The following is a 20,720-nucleotide window of genomic DNA, read 5'->3' on the forward strand; positions in this document are numbered from 1 at the left end:
GTGGTTCTAGGGATTTGTTTGGCGATCGGAGATATCAGCGACGATGGGATCTGATATTGATGATGAAACGGTGGGGTTCTCCATTGTTTCTGGGTTTAGATTTGGTTAGGTTCGAAGAGAGAATGGAGATTGGGGGAAGTTCAGAGAGAGAGACAAAAAGGGTAGTTTGGAGAATGTGGTAACATGAGAAGTTTGGGAAGTGGGCGTGGGAGAGAATTTCGGCTGAGTTGGCAAATCCTTATGATTGGTTACTATTCATTAACTTCTCCTTCAGTGTTCTCCTTTAGTTAAGAAGTAGATATCAAAGGCTAGTGGTAGGGTCCCTACAACTCCCTGTGAAAAAAAGATTTCTCAGAAGTGAGCAGCAGAAGAAAAAAAATTAAAAAATTAGTTTTTTTCTCAATTGTTTTTTTTGTGAGAATAGTTTGGAATTAGCACCTCATAATTGTTTTAAGTAATATATATTTCTCTCTCTATTAGATTTTAGATTGTAGAATAGACAAACTATATCAAACACATAGTCTATTTGATTAATAACTTACCTAATTTTATTCACAATTTCTTATTTCTTTAATATCTTCAAATCTAGTCTCAATTATTGTGAAAAAAGCTAATAATTACTGTATCTGTCATTTATACTTTGTAATAGCACACTGATAAATTCTCAAAAAGAAAATGGCAAATTGTCAGGAGATTTTGTAAATGTCATTTTTAAGATCGACGTCATTATTTTTTTGGGAGCTAGTTAGCATTAATATAACCTTACTTTTGAAATTGGGATTATTCTTTTCTGTTTTGTAAACATTAAACAATCATTCCATATATAATATTTCAATGTAAACAATAATTTTTTAGGTATAATATTTTGTTGCATAAAATATCCGAATGGAAAGTAGGCTGAATTATTTGCCATTTTCACGTACAATATTTCGTTGCATTAATTTAATCTTAGCTAATCTCCTCACCCTCCTGACAGGTCAAGATTGAGCTAACTCGCCACCTGTGGATCTATATGATACCTTCCATGGGTAAACATCGGACACTCCCTCACATTCTCCCGCCCCTCTTCTTCGTTCCTTGCTCTCTGAAGCATATTCGACGTTGTGGCATCTTCTTTTGGAGGCATTCGAAGGACCCCACTAACTCTCTCCCTACCAATGTGGCCATCTCTGCCTCCTCAGTTTTCACTCAAGTATTGACTGATGAAGCTACCACTACTGTCTTCCATTGTAGCTTCCATCTCCTAAAGCTAATCTCCCTTTATTATTGAGAAAGAGCACCTTTACATGGTCAAAATTGAGCATTAAACAATGTCGTCTCGTCATATGCTCGCTCTTTTTCTGAGTTGTGAAAACTTATCGTGATGAACTAGTTAGTAACCTCTAACACAAACCGGTCAAACGGAATTTCTTACAAACCCATGCTTTCAAAAAGAAACCATGTTGTGATCTTCTATATTTCCGTGATATAAATTTATGGGGGATAGAAAACATTACATTCATCAATATTGAGCGTTAGTTTGTTTCATTTTTGTGAAACCTTGCTGTCGATGTATTTTCGAATAAACCAAAAGCTATGTAGGAACAAATTAGTAGCCAGAAATATCTTAGTTAAGTTTGAAATCTATTATTATTCAAAATAGCGTAATTTTGCTTATATACACCTATGAAGCACCGACACGCGAAACTTGGCCTCGAGTCCATGTCCGACGCGTGTCGGACGTGGACATGAGTTCGACACGCGGTCAATGCCCCCGACACGCGTCAACGCCCCGATACGCCCCCGACTCGTTCCCGACACAGCTGGGATTCGCGAACAAAAAAGAAAAACCCGAAACCCAAACCCTAATTTCTTCACTTACCAGAGTCCCGACGCCACCACAATCCCTTCGTCTCTCTCTCTCTCTCTCGAGATCGTCTCGTCCTCGTCCTCGTCGGCTCGTCCTCGTCAGCTCGTCCTCGTCAGCTCGTCGCTGCTAGGTCAGTCTCTCTCTCTCTCTCTCTCGATCTCCCGATCTCTTCGTCTCTCTCTGGATCTCTTCGTCTCTCTCTCTTTCTGATTCTCTTTCTCTCTCTAAATCCGTCTCTCTAATTTTACTCCTTAAAGAGGAACAAGCTAACCCCGGTACGTGCAGAGGATCTTGTTTATGTTCACATCAACCTTTCGCTTTCGCGAAGTTCGGAAGAGTATATGGAAGAGGAATCAAGAATGTGGTATATTGGTGGAGATGCCTTCGACTCATTTCAAGGTGCCGACATTTTAGGTGTTGCTGCCCTTTCTCTTGACGAGGCCACGATGGAGGCCGTTGTGTTTGAGGAGGATGATGGAGTTGAATCCATAGAACGATCTTTTTGATGTTTCAACTTGAAAAGTTTATTTTAAGATACGCTTTTGATTGTAATTTTTATATTTTTGCAATGTTAGTAACTTAATATTTTTAGCCATGGAACTAGTTGCAACTTGATATTTATTCTCTTGTAATTTTTATATGTTTGCAATGTTAGACTTGTTAGTAGCTTAGCATTTTGTGTTTGAGGATTACATTTTAGTTTGTTGTTTGAATTTTATAAATTTATCTATATATATAATAATATTAAAAAAATCTAGCCGTGTCGCCGTGCCCTATTTTTTTGGGTTTTGCCGTGTCCGTGTCCGTGTCGTGTCCGTGTCGCCGTGTCCGTGTGCGTGCTTCATAGATATAGACTAATGCATGTGTGCATGCAAGAAAGTATCATACACATGATGTTCAAGAAGTGATGCCAGATATTGATGGGAACCAGCTGTGACATTTTTAGAGAGGTAGATCATCCCAAACAACCGATAAGATTGTATGCTCTCTTTGTGGATCAACATAATCCAAATAAATTGATACATAGAGTTCAATCCAATAAGAAAAGTCCAAAAGACTCGACTGAATACATTTCCTACATTGTATGTTACATTATGCTTATAGATGGTGGATTACTTGTTTGATTTAATGACTTGGATCTGATAAGATGAATAGTTGGCTTCCCCAACTATTCAATCAATCGTAAACTTTAGTGCTTGTCAATTTAAATGTTTTAGTTTTTTTTCATAGAAGGAGAAAATTATTTATCTTGGGATAAAAATTATTTATCTTGGGATATACACTGACCTTTTTCTTTTATCATTCGTCAGCTTTCTCTCTATATACTTTCTACTTTGTTTGAAGTCAGGTGGGGCCAAAAATCTTAAAGAGTCTATTATTTTTATTGAGTTTTAATTACATTCTCTATGTGCAAAGACATTTTTGTAAAATTTTCTCGACGATGAGGCCTAAAAGGCTCGATGGCATACAGTTCCTACATTGTATGTTACATTATGCATAAAAATGGTGAATTACTTGTTTGATTTATTGACTTGGATCTGATGAGATAAACTACAGGTTTCTCACCTATTTTCTTAGAATATAAAATCATATCCCTTAACCCTCACTACAGCTTTCAATGTTTCGGTGCAGTGGCAGAGACTTTAAGTTGGTACTAGACCAACACAGGTTCGAATCCACTACGAATTAATGCGAAATTTAAAATAATTTGATACTACAGTATGAGTCTAGGTTTCAATTTAAAAAACAAAAGGCTCTCAACTTTGGGGGCATGTTAGAATATAACTATATCTCTTAACCCTCATCACAACTTTGAAGTTTTGTTGCAATGGCGGGGACTTTAAATTTTTTAAATAAATCATAAACTTCCGTGCTTGTCAATTGGAATATTTTATTTTTTGTTACTAAAATGAGAAAATTATTTATCTCAGGATTCACACTTTGACTTTCTTCTTTATCATGTATCTGTTATCTTTCTCTTTGTACTCCTGATGTTTCTACTTTGTTAAGAGTCCGCTGAGGCCAAAAATCTTAAGAATCTATTATTTCTATTGAGTTCTGGTTACATTTCTACGTGCAAGGCCCTTTTTTTGAAAATATCTCTTTGTAAGCAGCAGTAGACGCTCCTTCCTTTGACCTATCTTCTTTATATTCCTTTGTATTCTGTATTTTCCCCTTTTGAAACCGTCAAGACTGAAAACTTTTCCTCTCTGAACTTCATCTAATAGTATCACTTTTTCAGGCAGCGAAAAAAACTGCAGATAAGAGCAAGAGCTTCTTGACTAATATTGAACGATGGCAAAAGGTGTGTTACTTGTCCCGCATAAACTGTAACTCTATTTGATCCTGTTTATTGTTGTAGATTCTTATACTCTTTTGCATCTTGTAGGGAGTAGCGAGTAACGATGGTGAGTTCTCTACAATCTTAATAGTTATATTATAAATTTAAATGATCAATGAGCTCCTGTTTTCTTCTATATATCTTGCCTATATTGTGTGAAGTATTGTTTTCTTATTTATTTCCGTGTTTTGTTTCTACATATCAGCTTCTATCGGAACTGTTAAGCTTTTTGTGAATTGTATTCGTAGGGTCATTACAATAAATACACCAACTAAGCTCACCTAGATCTGTACTGAACTCTCTATAAATGGGAGGTTATGTGCTCTAATCTCGTCATTTGAACTTAGCTAGCCCTTATGGTTATCTCTCTTGAACTATCATATCATCACTCCTATGTCTAAATGACTCTTTATTGGCATACTTATGAGTATCTGCTGCATGTTCAAACTTCAAAGCATCTCAGACAATTCTCTTCATCTTAGCCTCAAGTTTAGCTATCTCTATGTTTTACAAATGCAATCAATCTTTACTCCATCTTATAGTATACTTCTGCTCATTCATCCTGAAATTCATATTTTAGTGACACTTATTTTTGTGCATACTTCTGTCTCCATCTTTCTTTGGCCCATAAAGTGTGGCAGGTTGTAAGGCAATCGTAAACTTATTTCCTTGTACTTGATAGTTATCCTACAATTACACGGTTCCAGAAACATATGTTTCCTGATCTGCCAACAACATCCTTCTCAGTCCTGTGAGATGTATCTCTGTTTCCTTACATAGCTTGCAGAAAGTTTCACTACTGTATTTCGTTGCCATCAATGTGGATTATATCTCTATATCCTTGTGATTCTGAGTGTTCCTCTTTCAAGATTAAACCCTGTCATGTCTCATCAACTACACAAAATATAGCCATTACTTTAGAATTAAATTAATTAATTCAAAACTTAAACCAAGGCCACTTTAATTACTATTGTTTAGACTTCTATCTAAAGCATATGGTACTTGAACTTCTATCACATTGACTTGGAATTGTTCTCGAGTGGTATGGACTTGAGGGCTCAGATGTGAGTCCTGTGGCCTTATTGACCCCAAGTTCTTCCTACTGTCTGCTAGGCTGAGGAATTAATTGCTGGTTACTATAGTTTTCACTGTTTCATTTCTATTCGATCCTTCTCTTGTTGCAGAATTTCATGCACTGATCGCTGTGTATGTTGTCTATGTATTTTCCTGGATTTCTTCTTACATTAACAATAGCAACTTCTGACTTTCTAGATGGGTGATGACACATTGCATCAGGATGTTACTAACTTAATTTTATGGCCATATTAATCTTATTGTTTGTTCTTGAAGAAAATAGTCTCTGAACCATATGATATTTTTCAGTAAGTTGCTTGCAGAAAGGTTCACTAGCGGGTATTCTGCTTTTCTAGATGGGTGATGACACATTGCACTAAGATGTTGCTAACTAAATTTTATGGCTGTATTAATCTTGTTGTTTGTTCTTGAAGAAAATAGTCTCTGAAGATATGGTATTTTTTTGCAGTATTTGGTGTCCCACTTGAGATTATCATACAACGTCAACAGTCTACTAGGCCTGTTCCTCAAGTCTTGGTACGATGTGCAGATCATTTAATAATATCAGGTGAAAACAGATATTAAGTGATCAAAATGGTTTTCACCTTTTAACATACAGAAGTTAAGCTACTGAGTAGAATATTGACTACTAAGAAATCTTATACCAAAATTGCTTTTTCTAGGTATACACTCTGAGTACTTGTTTAAAGACGAAGGGGATAGAAAAGTAATTCGGCAGTTAATTTCAATCTACAACCAAGGTATGACTCTGTTTCTATCTTCTGTGATCATAATAGTGGTTATAATGGTACAATTTAATTGCAGACTGGAATGCACAGTTGCCAGATGGTGTAAGCGCAATTGATGTGGCAGCATTGATAAAATGCTATCTTGCTAGCCTTCCTGAGCCACTGACCACTTTTGCACTTTATGATGAAATTAGAGATGCCAGAAGCAGTATTCGAGACATGAGAAATGTTCTGAAGAAGCTTCCAAATGCAAATTACATGACACTGGAATTTGTTACTGCTCTGTTGCTTCGGGTGAGCCAAAAGGCATCTGTAAACAAGGTGAAACATGACACTGGAATTTGTTACTGCTCTGTTGCTTCGGGTGAGCCAAAAGGCATCTGTAAACAAGGTGAATAATCCTTTCTTATTCTATTCTAATGAACTTGCTTCGGGTGAGCCAAAAGGCATCTGTAAACAAGGTGAATAATCCTTTCTTATTCTATTCTAATGAACACGTTTTATATACATTTGTATGACTATACTCATGATGCTCATCTCTTCGGGGTGATAAGACCTTGTTTTTTATTAGATTGTAACTTTGCTGCCAAGTCTTTGCAGCTTATTGCAGTGAAACCTGTTGTAAATGTATCCATTGCATAGATTGACTCCGTGTGCGCACCCATGAAGAAATAAGGAACTAAGACCCTGTTTGGCTCCAACAGTAGACAGAAACCCTTGTTAGATGTCCCAAATACCACTAGAGTTGGTGTTTAAGAATGACCTTGGAGGCTGGTAGGTACTTATACACCACACCACCACTCATGAAACCACATACATCGTTAGCTAACAATCATTGTAAAAGCTTGGTATTGCACTCGACCTCAAACTTATTGCTTACATCCCAACTCTTGGCAACTCTCTTTATCGTAATGACTAATGACCAAGAAAACTCAAATCACTTGCTTTCTCCCTCCCTCCTTATCTAATAACCGATAACAGCTACATCGTAGCTATCTTATCTAAATGCAGTCAAAACATTAATCAGTAGCTGGTCAGCTTGAAGAAGAGAATGATGATCGAAGATGATTCAATTCAAGTTTTTGAATTAAATTTGTTACTGAACACATCAAAAGATCACATAGGTTACTGGTAAAAGAATTCAGCTGCTGTCTTTCATGTGTAAGCTACCTGGTTTCTTTAACAATATCCAATCTATGTTTGCTTATTAGTTGCTAGTTGTTTTGCGATGATACCAAGTTGTTCAAAAACACATTTAATGTTAGCCTAAATGTTCAACTATTTTGTAGTAATATCACTAGTTATGAACATAATCTGACTCTTTCCTTCTTGCTTGTATTTCGCTAATGGATGGACTGAATAAAATGAATCTACGTTTTGTCTTTTGTTGGATTGGTTAAATCTATTTTGCTACACCGTCCACTTGAATAATTTGTGGTCACTGATTTCTTCTTTCTCTTCTAGTAATGAATTAGTTTATGGCTCAGTGGATATGCGCTCATAGTATATGTCCTTGTTAATTTATTTTATTTTCCAATGTATTAAATTTTTTATAGCTTTGTGTTATGTGTTCATTTTACATATCTGTATGTCCGTGGCTTCACTTATTATTCTCATCTTTTGCTGGACTGGTAGAATGTAATCTGCTGCACTATCCATTGTCCAAATAATTATGACTTTTGACTTCTTTGTCATCTAGTAATGAATTAGTTTATGGCTTTGTGGTCTTTTTGCTCATTTCATGAATCCATGTATTAATTTACATCTCTGTGGTTTTTATCCAGTTTACATTTCTGTATGCCCATGCCTTCATTTGTTATTTTTGATTTTTTGTTCATGTCATTTATATATGAATCGCGAACAAAATATTTTGCACATGTTCACTATTCAGAAATAGCTGTAAATAATGTTTTGAACATTTGGTGCCCCAATTCACTTGAGCAATAGCATAGGTAGCTCTCACATCTTTGATGTACGACCTTGTTGCCTTGGTTTTGCATTACCCCTTCAAAATTGTGGATTGACAGAGGACAAGTTTTGATAAGATGCAAAATGTAAACCAAAATACTGTTGGATAGTCTCTTATACATGTTACGGTTATGCAAGATACGGTGTAGAATGCATGTAAAATTTTGGTGGGACTAGATAAGATTCTTTTTCTCATCTTTAATTGGTTATATATAAGTTTTTAAGCTATTTTAATTTTATTTTTTGCCTATATGTTCTATGATGTCCCATTGTACCAGGAGCACCATCCTTCTGGCTATGCAATGCTTGTGCTGTGTATTTAGCCGTCTTTTTTCTTTCTGTTTTTTGAGAAGTTTTTCTTTCTGTTTCTTGAAAAGATGAAATCCTCTTGTGATAATGGCAAATAAATCATAATGGTGTATTGCATTGGATAGCTTCAGTCGAGGGGTTTTCCCCCTCGGTGAATCAGGAATTCAGGTCCTTAATAGATTGATAACGAATAACATTCATAAGGCCAATCACTTGCAGCTGAGTGGAGGCTTGATGTTATCTTATGAGTCTGGTACAATAAGACATGAATTTTGTTTATGAAGCTGAGATGGTATCATCATCTTACTTGGGGCTACCCTATGCTCTCTTTTATCATGGGATTTGCTAACAGTAAACATTATCTTTTAGGATAAATAAGATCTAAATTAGCAAATTATTGATATGCAGATGGATGCTTCCAGTCTGGCCGTGGAACTGACACCAGTTCTAATGAGGCAGAAAGGTGATTCAAGAGCAGACTACTGTAGCCACATTTATTATACAAAAGGTCCTCCCAAGACAGCTGATTTGGCATCTAATTACAACACCAGTGATTACCTATTGGGTAAGATAGGATACTCCTTTATTTTGATAGATATAATAGCTCGAAACATCATGTTAATATTTTTAATTTTTCCCCCATAGAAACCACCTTAAAAATAGCGTACTCATACTGAGACCACCTTTCAATTTCATTTTATACACAAACCACCTTTAAAATATGTTTTTGTAGCAACCAACTACCTCAAGTCAAATTTTCACTAAAAACCCAAAAGGAACCTTAAAACATTCAAGTTCAAGGTATGTGAGTTGTATCCTAACTAGACCTAAACACTAAAATCACGTGCCTTGAATGTGAGGTTTTAAAGGGTAATTTTGGGATTTTAATGAAAAGTTTGACTAGGAGGTTGTTGATTGCCAAAAAAATAAACCACTTTAAAGGTGTTTTATGTATAAATTAAAATTGAAAGGTGGTCTTTTGTAAATACCCTATTTTTAAGGTGGTTTCTAGGGGGAACCCCTATTTTCAATTGGCGCCGCATATCAGCTATTCCTACAGATAAGTTTGCTCATGCATCCATAAGTGCAATATTGATTATTGGCTGGTGCATATGTGAGAAGGAGCATTAACTAATTTTTGACCTTCTGTGAGAATGCTCATCAGAATATGCACGATCTAAATTTAAAAAGGTATTCTGAGTAGGATAAGTAAATCTCTCTATTAAGTCCAATGTAGATATTTTTAAAACCTATATGCAAATGAATCCTCTTGAAGTGGCTCCATAAGCAGGAAATAGTTCACAGAAAAGTCAAAGTGAAAGTTTTGCTTGTGGTCCATGAAGTCCTAGTATGAGCTGAGATACTTTATTGAATGACATATCTATGGACTAGAAGATGTAAATGAGATGGCGAAAAAGATAAATGGAGGTAGAGTGCTAAATTCTGGAAAAGGGGGAAAAAGTTTTTGCCCTTTTTGCCCAAAACCTTAAAGAAAGAGATTATACCTTTTTTTGTAAAATGATTTTTTAAATGCAGTTGCTCCTGTTTGTGTAGACTTAGCTACATTTGTAGGTAACACACTTTTGAAGGTACAAAGACATATTAATTTGATATAATTTACAACTATAATTGTCAGAATTCTGCATTCTGTAGAGACTTGCTGGACTTGCTCATATAATTTAGGAGAGCGGATGAGAAGAAGAACAGGACAAATAGAATAAGTTGTTCCAATATAAATGAATCAGGCTCTCTGTGTAAGTGTAGGGTCATGAAGGCTTCTTTTGCAATTTCATCAATGCCTCCTTAGCAAGAATAAATGGGCACCCACCATTTTGGAAGATGATTGGGACTGTGAACGAATTGTCACCTTCAATTTGAAATGGCCAGTTTAAGATGTGAATTAATCAGAAAATATTATGTCGGTGCAACTGATGGGCTGCGCAAACTTCATCTTTGAAACCTTATTGTAATAATATTAACAAAAATATAATAATCAGACAACGTTTATAAACTTGAGCACCACATGTTCTCCCATGTTTAAAATATATAGTTATTTTGTTTTCGTGTCCTATTATGAGTTTTGGGCCTGTTCTACTTAGGTTGAAGAAGTAAAAGTAGATTATTTTTACTTCTAAAGTCTAATCCTTATATGGAAGTAAAAGTAGATTGTTTTCATGTCTTATTATGAGTTTTGGACTTGTTCTACTTAAGTTGAACAAGTAAAAATAAATTGGTTTTTCTTAAAAAGTATAATCCTTATATGGGAGAAAACACGGTCTGAATGTAAAGAACATTCAACCAATTTTTGACTTCTACCATCTTTCTTTTGTCCTGACTAATGCCAGATAAATGAAGTGTACTAACTGTTCTTCTTAAGTCAGAATTAATTTATTTTTACTTCTGAAGACTAATCCTTACATGGGAGAAACACAGGTAAAATGTAAAGAACATTCAACCAACTTTTAAGTTCTACAATCTTTCTTTCATCCTGATTAGTGGTAGATATAGGAAAGTATACTTCTTGTTACACATGCTTAATGTTGTTGGACGAATATTGTGATAATATTATGATTTAACAAATACCCATTCCAAATAAACACCCATCAATATCATTTTTTTCATTGGAATTGAAAATATGAAAACAAATATCTATGTTAACTATTTTTACGTTAGATCAGCTTGGATCATCTCAATAATGAGTGAGTTGTTAGGACAAACCCGGGGCCTAATAGAGCAGGGTCGCAGCAATAGTAGAGCAAAAGTAGAGATAAAATGTTGGACACACAAATTTACGTGGTTCGGCACTTGATTGCCTACGTCCACGGGCAATGATAGAAGAATTCACTATGAGGAGAAAACTCTGGAGTTACAAACTCTCTCTTTTGTAAGAAGAAACTCTCTATTTTTTCTCTCTCACTCTTCTATGTAAGAAGTTGTTTCTGGGATGAGATTTTCTTAAGGATTTGGAGCCCTATTTATAGTTTTTAGAAAAATATTATGCATAATAAAATATTAATATTTTACTGTAGCAGTGGGCCCCGCCATTTTGTTTTCTTTTCAAAACTTCAAAGATGGCTGCTGCTTTCGGTGATTTGAAGTGAGGTGGGGCCCGTTCCAATTAATTTTCAACAATTGAGGCTGAGGCTGCATGCTCACAATCTCCCATTTGAAGATTTGATTGAGTATCAATCATATCTTCACATCATTCTTTCTATCTTGCCATCTTCATGTTGCTTACGTCTCAGACAGACCACAGGAGGATCGACACCAAATGAATTTGTCAGTATTGACTGTTTTTGTCAAAAAATCTGCTAGGTTGTCTTTGGTGTGAATTTTCTGCATATCCACTGTTCCTTCTTCCACTTTCTCACGAACGAAGTGATACTGAACTTGAATGTGCTTGGTTTTTGAATGAAAGACTGGATTTCTTGCCAAATGCAAAGCACTCTGACTGTCACAAAATAGAGAAATCTTCTTTTGTTCATAGTCGAGTTCCTCCAGCACCATCTTCAACCACATCGCTTCTTTACTGGCTTGTGTAGCTGCTACATACTCTGCTTCTGTTGTTGAAGTAGCCACAACTGACTGCAGTTTTGAAACCCAGCTTACAGCTCCGCCAGCAAGTGCAAACACATAACCTGTGGTGGATTTGCTATTATCACGATCACCTGCATAATCAGAATCAACATATCCACTGACAATAAAATCAGATCCCCCATAACATAATGCAACATTTGAGGTTCCTTGAATGTATCTTAGAACCCTCTTTACAGCATTCCAATGCTCTTTACCAGGATTCGCCATGTATCGACTAACCACTCCCACTGCTTGTGCAATGTCTGGTCTTGTACAAATCATCGCGAACATTAAGCTTCCCACTGCTGATGCATACGGTACTCGAGACATCTCCATCTTCTCTTCTTCACTGCTAGGACTCATACTGGAGGATAACTTGAAATTAACAGGAAGTGGGGTAGAAATTGACTTATAATCTTGTATGTTAAAACGCCGTAAGATTTTCTTCAAATAGTTCTTCTGAGAAAGCCAAATCTTCCTATTAACTCTGTCTCGGTAAATTTGCATCCCTAGAATCTTGTTTGCAGATCCTAAATCATTCATTTCAAATTCCCTAGCCAACTGAGCCTTTAATTCTTTGATACGATCTTTGTTGGGGCCTGCAACCAACATGTCGTCAACATGCAACAATAAGATAACAAAGTTATTTTCACCAAACCTCTTGAAATATGCATAAGGGTCTGAATTAAGTCTGTTGTATCCAAGACTCATGATGAATGAATCAAATCTCTTATACCAACACCTCGGCGCCTGCTTTAGACCGTACAGAGATTTGTTCAATCTGCAAATCAAGTTCTCTTTTTCTTTTTCTTCAAAACCTTCTGGTTGGAGCATGTAAATTTCTTCTTCAAGATCTCCATGAAGAAATATTGTTTTCACATCTAGCTGCTCTAGATATAAGTCAAATATAGCACTCATAGCCAGGACTATTCGGACTGTTGTTAGTCGAACTACAGGAGAAAATATTTTATTAAAATCAATATCTTCTTTCTGAGCATATCCTTTTACCACCAATCTAGCACGATATCGCTCCACCTGATCATCGCCGTTTCGCTTGATCTTGTAGACCCATTTGTTTCCAATGGTCTTTCTTCCTTGTGGCAGTGACACAAGTTCTCAAGTCTTGTTCTTATGGAGAGCTTTAATTTCTTCCTGCATTGCTGCCATCCACAAAGATGCATCTGTGCTATTTATAGCTTCATGAAAAGTTGATGGTTCTTCATCTTCTGTTAGAAGACAGTATGCAACATTACTTTCCGTAATATACTCCGAGTGCCAAGTCGGTGGTCTTCTCTCACGAGTTGACCTTCGAACTTCTGGAGCCTCGGACTCGACCGGTTCTTGTACATCATGCTCCGGTGTTGCTTCAGAAGAATTCGGATTATCTTCTACCTGAACAGCTACAGTCTCTGAGTCCTTCCTCGAACTGCTTTCTTTCTCTTCACTTTGTAGTTGGTTCTCTACAAAGATAACATCTCTGCTGATGATAATCTTGTGGGCAGTGGGATCCCACAGGCGATACCCCTTTACTCCATCAGCATACTCCAAGAATATGTATTTTCTGGATTTTGATTCCAGTTTTGTAATTTCTTGGGCATTGTACATTACGTACACTGGACATCCAAATATATGGAGGTTGGAATAATCAGCTGGCTTGTCAGTCCACATCTTCATTGGCGTCTTCAATTGTATTGCAGTTGATGGAGATCGATTCACCACATAGCAAGCGGTTTTTACTGCTTCCGCCCAAAAGACTTTTTCCAGAGTTGCAGTTGTCAACATAGCTCTTGTTCTTTCCAATAGAGTTATGTTCATCCGCTCCGTCATTCCATTTTGTTGTGGAGTATAAGCCGTACTGAATTGTCTTTTAATGCCTTCTTGCTTGCAGAATGCTAAGAATTCACCGTCTGTGTATTCTCCTCCATTATCTGACCTCAAACACTTGATCTTCTTCTCAGATTCAAGCTCGACCCGCGCTTTGTAGGCTTTAAAGACCGAGAACACATCCGCATTCTTCTTGATAGGATACACCCAACATCTCCTGGAGTAATCATCAATAAGGGATACAAAGTACTTTGCTCCTCCTAAGGATGTAACTGGTGCTTGCCATACATCAGAATGAACCAGTTCCAGAATAGCCTTGCTTCTAGAACTCGATGTGTTGAACTTCAGTCGATGCTGCTTGCTTGTAACACAATGCTCGCAAAATGGAAGAGCTACCGAATTAAGTCCAGGAAGCAGTTTCTGATCGGAGAGAACCTTCAAGCCTCGTTCTGACATGTGGCCTAGCTTGCGATGCCACATCATGGTTTGTTCTTCTCCACGGCTGGTTGATGCCACACATGAATCAGCTTCCTGCAGAGTCTCTCCCTTGAGCATGTACAGATTTGCAGCTATCTTTTCTCCTTTTATCACCACAAGCGCCCCTCTAACAATCTTCATGACTCCATTTTCTATATGAGTCTTGCACCCGAGCTCATCTAATTGTCCCAAAGACAATAGATTCTTCTTCAAGCCCTTCACATGTCGCACATCTTGAATGGTGCGTATTATACCATCAAACATTTTGATTTTGATAGTACCAATACCGCAAATCTCCAAGGCATGATCATTCCCCATGAATACAGATCCTCCTGAGATAGGTTCATATTTGTGAAACCAATCTCTCCGAGAGGTCATGTGCCAAGAGGCTGCTGAATCTAGAAGCTAGACATCAGCAAACTTCTTTCTGCCTTCATCAACAGTGGTTGCTCCACTAAATAGAATTTTATCATCCTCTGACGTGCTGACAACGCATCCTTGAGATGTTGATGGCTCTGAAGACTTTTTATCTCCACTCTTCTTGTTGTGCCAATACTCCGATTTGACGTGCCCTCTTTTGCCACAGTTGTAGCATTTGATATTCTTCTTACTTCGTGATTTCGATCTACCATGGGCATGACTCCCACTGGAGCCACGTTCTGTTGATCTTCCTCTCGTCACCGACAAGGCCTCCGCTTGCTGCGAACTTGTCTGTCTGTCTTCCTTGTTCTTGCGCCGATTTTCTTCCTCCAGAACAGCGGCTGCAACATCGTCGAAGACTCGTAAGGATGTTGTTTGTGAGATTGATAATGAGCTGATCATACGAGTCAAGTAGACTCTGAAGTAGAAGTTATGCACGTTTATTCGCACCAACTGTATACCCCAACGTTATGAGTTTGGAGAACAGTGTGTTTAGGGTGTTGATGTGATCGGTCATCGATGTAGATTCCGCCATCCTCAGAGTGTAAAGTCTCCTTTTTAAGAAGATTTTATTGTGCATGGATTTCGCCTCATATAGCTTTGTTAGAGTATCCCAGATCTTCTTTGCTGTCTTCTTCTCCTCTATGCTTGACAGCACCCCGTCTGCTAATGCCAGATGGAGATTTGCAATAGCATTTTCATCCATCTCGTTCCACTTTTTATCATCTGTGATGTCGTCCGGCCTTGCACCAATGGCCGCCAGGCAATTATCTTTTCTCAAGATAGTCTTTATCTTCAACTTTCACAGTGAGAAATTACTCCCGTCGAATTTCTCGATCTTGAACTTCGCCGCCATTGCTTCTACCACGAACAGTAACTTCTTACTATTTCACGTAAATAGTACTGTATTTATGAACAGTAACCGTATTCGTGAATAGTGCCGTGCTTATGAATAGTACCGTATTTGTGAACAGTACCGTACTCGTGAATAGTACCTGTCACCTCCAAAGGGTAAGTGATAACCTAACTTATTTTCTGATGTGGAGGATCCATCTTTGGTGGCAGCCACAGAGCATACGATAAGTAGATATATACAAGTACCCTAAGTTGGCTCTGATACCACTTGTTAGGACAAACCCGGAGCCCAATAGAGCAGGGTCGCAGCAATAGTAGAGCAAAAGTAGAGATAAAATGTTAGACACACAAATTTACATGGTTCGGCACTTGATTGCCTACGTCCACGGGCAAGGATAGAAGAATTCACTATGAGGAGAAAACTCTGGAGTTACAAACTCTCTCTCTTTTGCAAGAAGAAACTCTCTCTATTTTTTCTCTCTCACTCTTCTATGTAAGAAGTTGTTTCTGGGATGAGATTTTCTTAAGGATTTGGAGCCCTATTTATAGTTTTTAGAAAAATACTATGTATAATAAAATATTAATATTTTACTGTAGCAGTCGGCCCTGCCATTTTGTTTTCTTTTCAAAACTTCAAAGATGGCTGCTGCTTTCGGTGATTTGAAGTGAGGTGGGGCCCGCTCCAATTAATTTTCAACAATTGAGGCTGAGGCTGCATGCTGACATGAGTGAGGTATGTTATACGGAAGTAAGAAGGATATGAATGATAGTTGTTTCTGGGGAAGATAGCTGAGGAATGACCGAGACATGGTACGATTCTACAACCAGCATGAAACGCTAACTGTGATAATCACGGAACTACCTAAACCTGGGAGTCTGCTTGTCAGCTGTACTGAGTTCAAAGAAGTTGAGATCCACAGAAGTAGTACTGAGTCCAAAGAAATTGAGATCCATGGAAGTATAAATGAAAGTTGAATCTGAATGACCTTCTAGTTGAAAAAGGAACACAAAAAATAAATAAAATTCATTTGCTTTGCAGTTTACCATAGAACAACAAGACAGCAGATGATTATGATAGTTAGTTTTGATGCCAGTCAATGTTACAGAAATTGAATGTTGTTTTTCTAAATATCTTTTTTTATTTTGCAGATGACGATGATAGTTTTGATACTTCATCACAAATTCCTCTGGATGACGGTTCACCTCCTGATTACAGTGCCATTGAGGTTATCCAGTGTCTCATTGAGCATCACAATCCCATATTCACAGATGCAAACGAAACCATATGGAGATGAATTTTGAGAGATTATTTGCGACTATTAGAGGTAATGGTTGTTCAGAATCGACGTTCAGATGTGAATATAGCTGATTTTTTATTAGGCAAATTTAGATAGCATAATTTCTTTTTTCCTTTTTCTGGTGGCGTATAAAATTCTCCAAAGTATTGATTGTGGATATTGTATAGTTGGAGCATTGTTTTAGCATTTTGAACGTAAACTGGGATTGTAAGAATCTTAATAAGTTCCTCATTGCATTGTCCAATATTGATCCATACTTCAATCTTGCTCCCAAATCTCGAGAAAGTATTATCCATCTTTCAAGAACCCTGAATATTTTTTTAAAGGAAACAGAGTCATCAACTATTAAAAGCTGTAGAAATACTTACTTATCATCCTGCGGAAAGAAAAGCATCATTCATACGGTAATCATTTAAGTTCATCTCCAAAACAATATAACAATAACAAACATCAAATCTCTCTAAAAAAAGTTCTACCATGCAGCAGGTGAAGTTGGTGGCCCAGGCTGATCTGCATAATCAAACATATCTACTGGAAAATCATCGAAACTATATTGAGTCCCCAAATCCCTTTCAATCTTAATATTATTCTTGTCAAAAGGTGGCAGACTCTCGGGGAGCTGCATGAAACTCGAATCTTTGTCCTGCCAAGCAAATTTTTGTTGAAAGCTCGTGCTCCCGTGTCCTGGGATGAGTTCAGGAGTATCAAATAAGAGGGGAAAATCCAACGCTGAGTCTGAGAAATGCTCGAAGTCTAGTTGTGTGGGCGGTTTCCATTCCAATGGTTCGATGAGTGGAGGAGTTAAGTTGTGTGGGCTAGTTAGATCTTGGTTCGGCGGTAGGCTTCGTGTTTGAATCATCGTTGCAGCGTCTTGATTGTCAGTATAGGAAGTCTGACTGTCTTGGATGCTCTGAGACTCTTCTTCAAACGAATACAGATCAAGTAAGGAAACCTGACAGAGATTAACATAGAAATTATCGCAAAATTAGTACGTGGCACGTCCAAGTTTGATGTTATAAGTCAGTTTAATATTTGAAAAGGGTGCTTCATATATACCTCTAAATCCATCAAGTTGCTTCGAATAACGCCCCATGCTTAAAATTTAAGCCCCCTAATTCATGTAGTTGTTTCGAAAAAAATAGGAATATTTGGAAGTATAATTTACAAAAGTAAAGATTGTGGACGTAATACAAAAAGAGTTTAGGTTCTAATATGAGAAAACCCCTATCCAACCCCTCTTCGATTTATATCTCCAAAAATGAAAAAAAGAAAATACCGTGGAATGATATGTTACCTCAAAGGTTGGAGATTCATCGGTAAGGCTAGGAATTTCGCCTTGGTTCTTGTTAGATTTCGAAGGCAGAGGTTTTTGCAGGCTCCTTGCAAGTCTCTTCTGCCTCGTGCTCCAAAAGTTCTTCACATCATTATCGGTTCTCCCTGGCAAATATGTTGCGATCCTTGCCCATTTGTTCCCAAACCTTGCTTGCAGTTCTATCACTATTCTCTCTTCTTCAGGTGAGAACTTGCATCCGCTTCACACAAACCACAGAAAATTGAACAAGAGAGTACATTAATCAAGCAATCAAGAAGGTATACATGATTACATGATATTTTCTGATTTGAAGCAGATAAACCCACAAATTATCGGTTTGGAGTAGGAACACGATTGCATAAACACGAGTGATCGATAAAAATGAAAACTTGCAATAATCAAGATTATGAGCACAAGAGAAGTATTAACTCAGGAAGAACATCACTATGCAGGTTGGAAGTGGCCTAGTACAAGAACATGCATCAATACCAATTAAAAGCATTCATCATTTTGCTATACCATAAACTGAAAACAGTAGACAGTAAACACTGAAGAACTTAAAAAAAGCCGCCGCAAATGCAGCAAATTCAAATCTCTGTCGACGATGCAAACACAAAGAAGCGAACTCGCGCATTAGTATTACTATCGAGGATTATGCGATGCCTACGTCTTTAAGTCGGGTTTGAGTTTGTTAACCCAGCGAAGGCGACAGGACTTGCCAGTCCTCGGCAAGAGGCCTTTGGATCGAATGGAGCTCCAATCTCTAGGTCCATGCTTCTTTACATAATCCAAGAGGATCTCATCCTCTTCCGCCATCCATGGCCCTTTCCTCATGAAGGAACCTGCACACTGATGATGATGATGGTGGTGATTTTGCTCTTGCATTGTTCGGTTCAGTTGACTGTTTAATGAATTAAATCACCTGTTTTCTCCATTTTATTTTGAGTTTGTAGGTATAAATGGGGTGTTTATCTCCCACGACGCCCACTTCCTAGGACGTAGGGGAGGGTGGGAGTGTGTGCTTGTGAGTTTTTGAATTTTGAACGTGGATGATTCTACAACGTTTGTTTTCTAAGGTTGATTTTTTTTTTTTTTTTGAATTTTTTTGACTTGGTCACGTTTAACGACCTACCCACGTTCATATACTTGAAGATCTATATGTCCAATGACATGTCAAGCATATATAAACTTGAGTCATTTTATTATAGATTTATAGACTATAGACTATAATAATAATAATATAACCAATGGTTGTTTTACCATTATTTTTTAAGAATCTACAGGTAAATGCCAAACTTATTTTAATTGGACTCCACAAACCTTGAACAAAATCCTAACACCCTCCCTCCTCCATTTCAGAACAAAATCCTAAAAATTGGCATCGAACTCGAGGTTCGTTTTTGTGAAAATTACCATTAAATTATTGAAAAGGATACGAAGGGGTTTCTTTCTCATCAGTGGCATTGTAATTATTTGGACGTACATGAATTACGTATTGAAAATCAGATCAGATGACGTTAGTTGAGAGTTATCTGACAAAATTTAAGGAGGATTATCTAAAAAAAGACTAAATTTAAGGTTGTTCCCATAAAATTAACAATTAAAATATCCAATATGGACATTTCACTTATATATCTATATTTGTATCCTATCAGATATCGATATTGATATTTACATCCATATCCATTTTTCTCATCCCCGCCATCCCGACTAATCTACCACAGCCCCCATAACTTTGGGTGTTTTGGAGATAATCTGACTTGTGCGTTTTAATTCTACAAGCTCTCCTGAACTTTAGGGTATCGTGCATAACCTTCTTGAATTTGTTTTATATTACTAAATCCTTGAATATTTTACCCTTTAACTCTCAAAATAACACTATTAATCTAACGTGTCACGTGTCAGGGCATGACAAAATAAGACGCAAATATCCCCAACCCTTAAGAAATCACTCTTCTATCCTTTTATTATTTCTCAAATTAACGTGTTATGTTTTAAGGTGGTTTTCGCGGTTAAATGAAAAACTTTAAAGGGTTTAATGAGAACAACACAAGTTCATAAGATTATGTGTAAAATCCCTTGGCCTTTAGGGGTCCTTTTACAATTACGCCCCCCTCCCCCGGGGTAGGGCTGAGCATGGTTCGGTCCAAACCGAAAAAACCGACCGAACCGACCCGAACCGACCCGAAAAAATCGGTTTTATGAGTAGGACGGTTCGGGTCGGTTTGAAAACTTTTTAACCCGAACCGACCCGAACCGACCAAATATAGTGCAATACTGCCCATTCTGATCTCAAACCCTACCCGACTCGTCCCCAAAGAGTCAAAGACTCAAACCCTAAACTCATTTTCTGAATCATTATGGGTTGAAAACAATATCATTATATCAATGTTTAATGCTTCATAATCTCCTACTTTGTTGATATCTTTTTTCCCTTAACACAGTTTGTTGTTTGATAAGAAGTTTGATAAGAAGTTAGAACTGAACAAACCGAACCGAACCGCACCGAACCGACTTGCAACAGTTCGGTTCGATTTTGAATTATAGGCGGTTCGGTTCGGTTGTTCAAATTTTAGTAAAAACCGAACCGAACCGACCGTTGCACACCCCTACCCGGGGGGTGTTCTTTATTTGTGAAAGGGGTTTTCTGAAGTTAACCCAAAAGAAA

At 37.3% G+C, this 20,720-nt stretch overlaps 2 protein-coding genes across 2 annotated transcripts in view; one reads left to right on the forward strand and one right to left on the reverse strand.

The window, feature by feature from the left end:
• Positions 1-17,002, forward strand: part of LOC109839483 (uncharacterized Rho GTPase-activating protein At5g61530) — a 32,491-nt gene extending 15,489 nt beyond the window's left edge. The window contains 7 exon segments of the mRNA XM_020407920.1: positions 4,092-4,154; positions 4,239-4,257; positions 5,734-5,832; positions 5,948-6,025; positions 6,090-6,334; positions 8,699-8,855; positions 16,592-17,002. Coding sequence (XP_020263509.1) covers positions 4,092-4,154; positions 4,239-4,257; positions 5,734-5,832; positions 5,948-6,025; positions 6,090-6,334; positions 8,699-8,855; positions 16,592-16,737 — 807 coding nt within the window. The 3' untranslated portion in view covers positions 16,738-17,002.
• LOC109836180 (transcription factor MYB21-like) lies at positions 17,137-19,068 on the reverse strand. The gene is made up of 3 exons (XM_020404058.1): positions 18,720-19,068; positions 18,035-18,272; positions 17,137-17,692 (listed from the first exon to the last, which is right to left on the reverse strand). Exons 1-3 carry the CDS (start codon positions 18,935-18,937, stop codon positions 17,213-17,215), a joined length of 936 nt encoding a protein of 311 aa, XP_020259647.1. The 5' UTR covers positions 18,938-19,068; the 3' UTR covers positions 17,137-17,212.

Source organism: Asparagus officinalis, chromosome 4 (genome assembly GCF_001876935.1).
Source record: "Asparagus officinalis chromosome 4, Aspof.V1, whole genome shotgun sequence".
Classification (NCBI taxonomy): domain Eukaryota; kingdom Viridiplantae; phylum Streptophyta; class Magnoliopsida; order Asparagales; family Asparagaceae; genus Asparagus; species Asparagus officinalis.

What these genes read in the sequence shown, in the direction of transcription:
- LOC109836180 (XM_020404058.1), bottom strand. Translation starts at nt 18,937, where the DNA reads ATGCAAGAGCAAAATCACCACCATCATCATCATCAGTGTGCAGGTTCC. An exon ending in CTCAAACCCGACTTAAAGAC is followed by an intron (nt 18,273 to 18,719) that starts GTAGGCATCGCA and finishes GTTTGTGTGAAG; the next exon opens with CGGATGCAAGTTCTCACCTG. An exon ending in ATGAATCTCCAACCTTTGAG is followed by an intron (nt 17,693 to 18,034) that starts GTAACATATCAT and finishes AATCTCTGTCAG; the next exon opens with GTTTCCTTACTTGATCTGTA.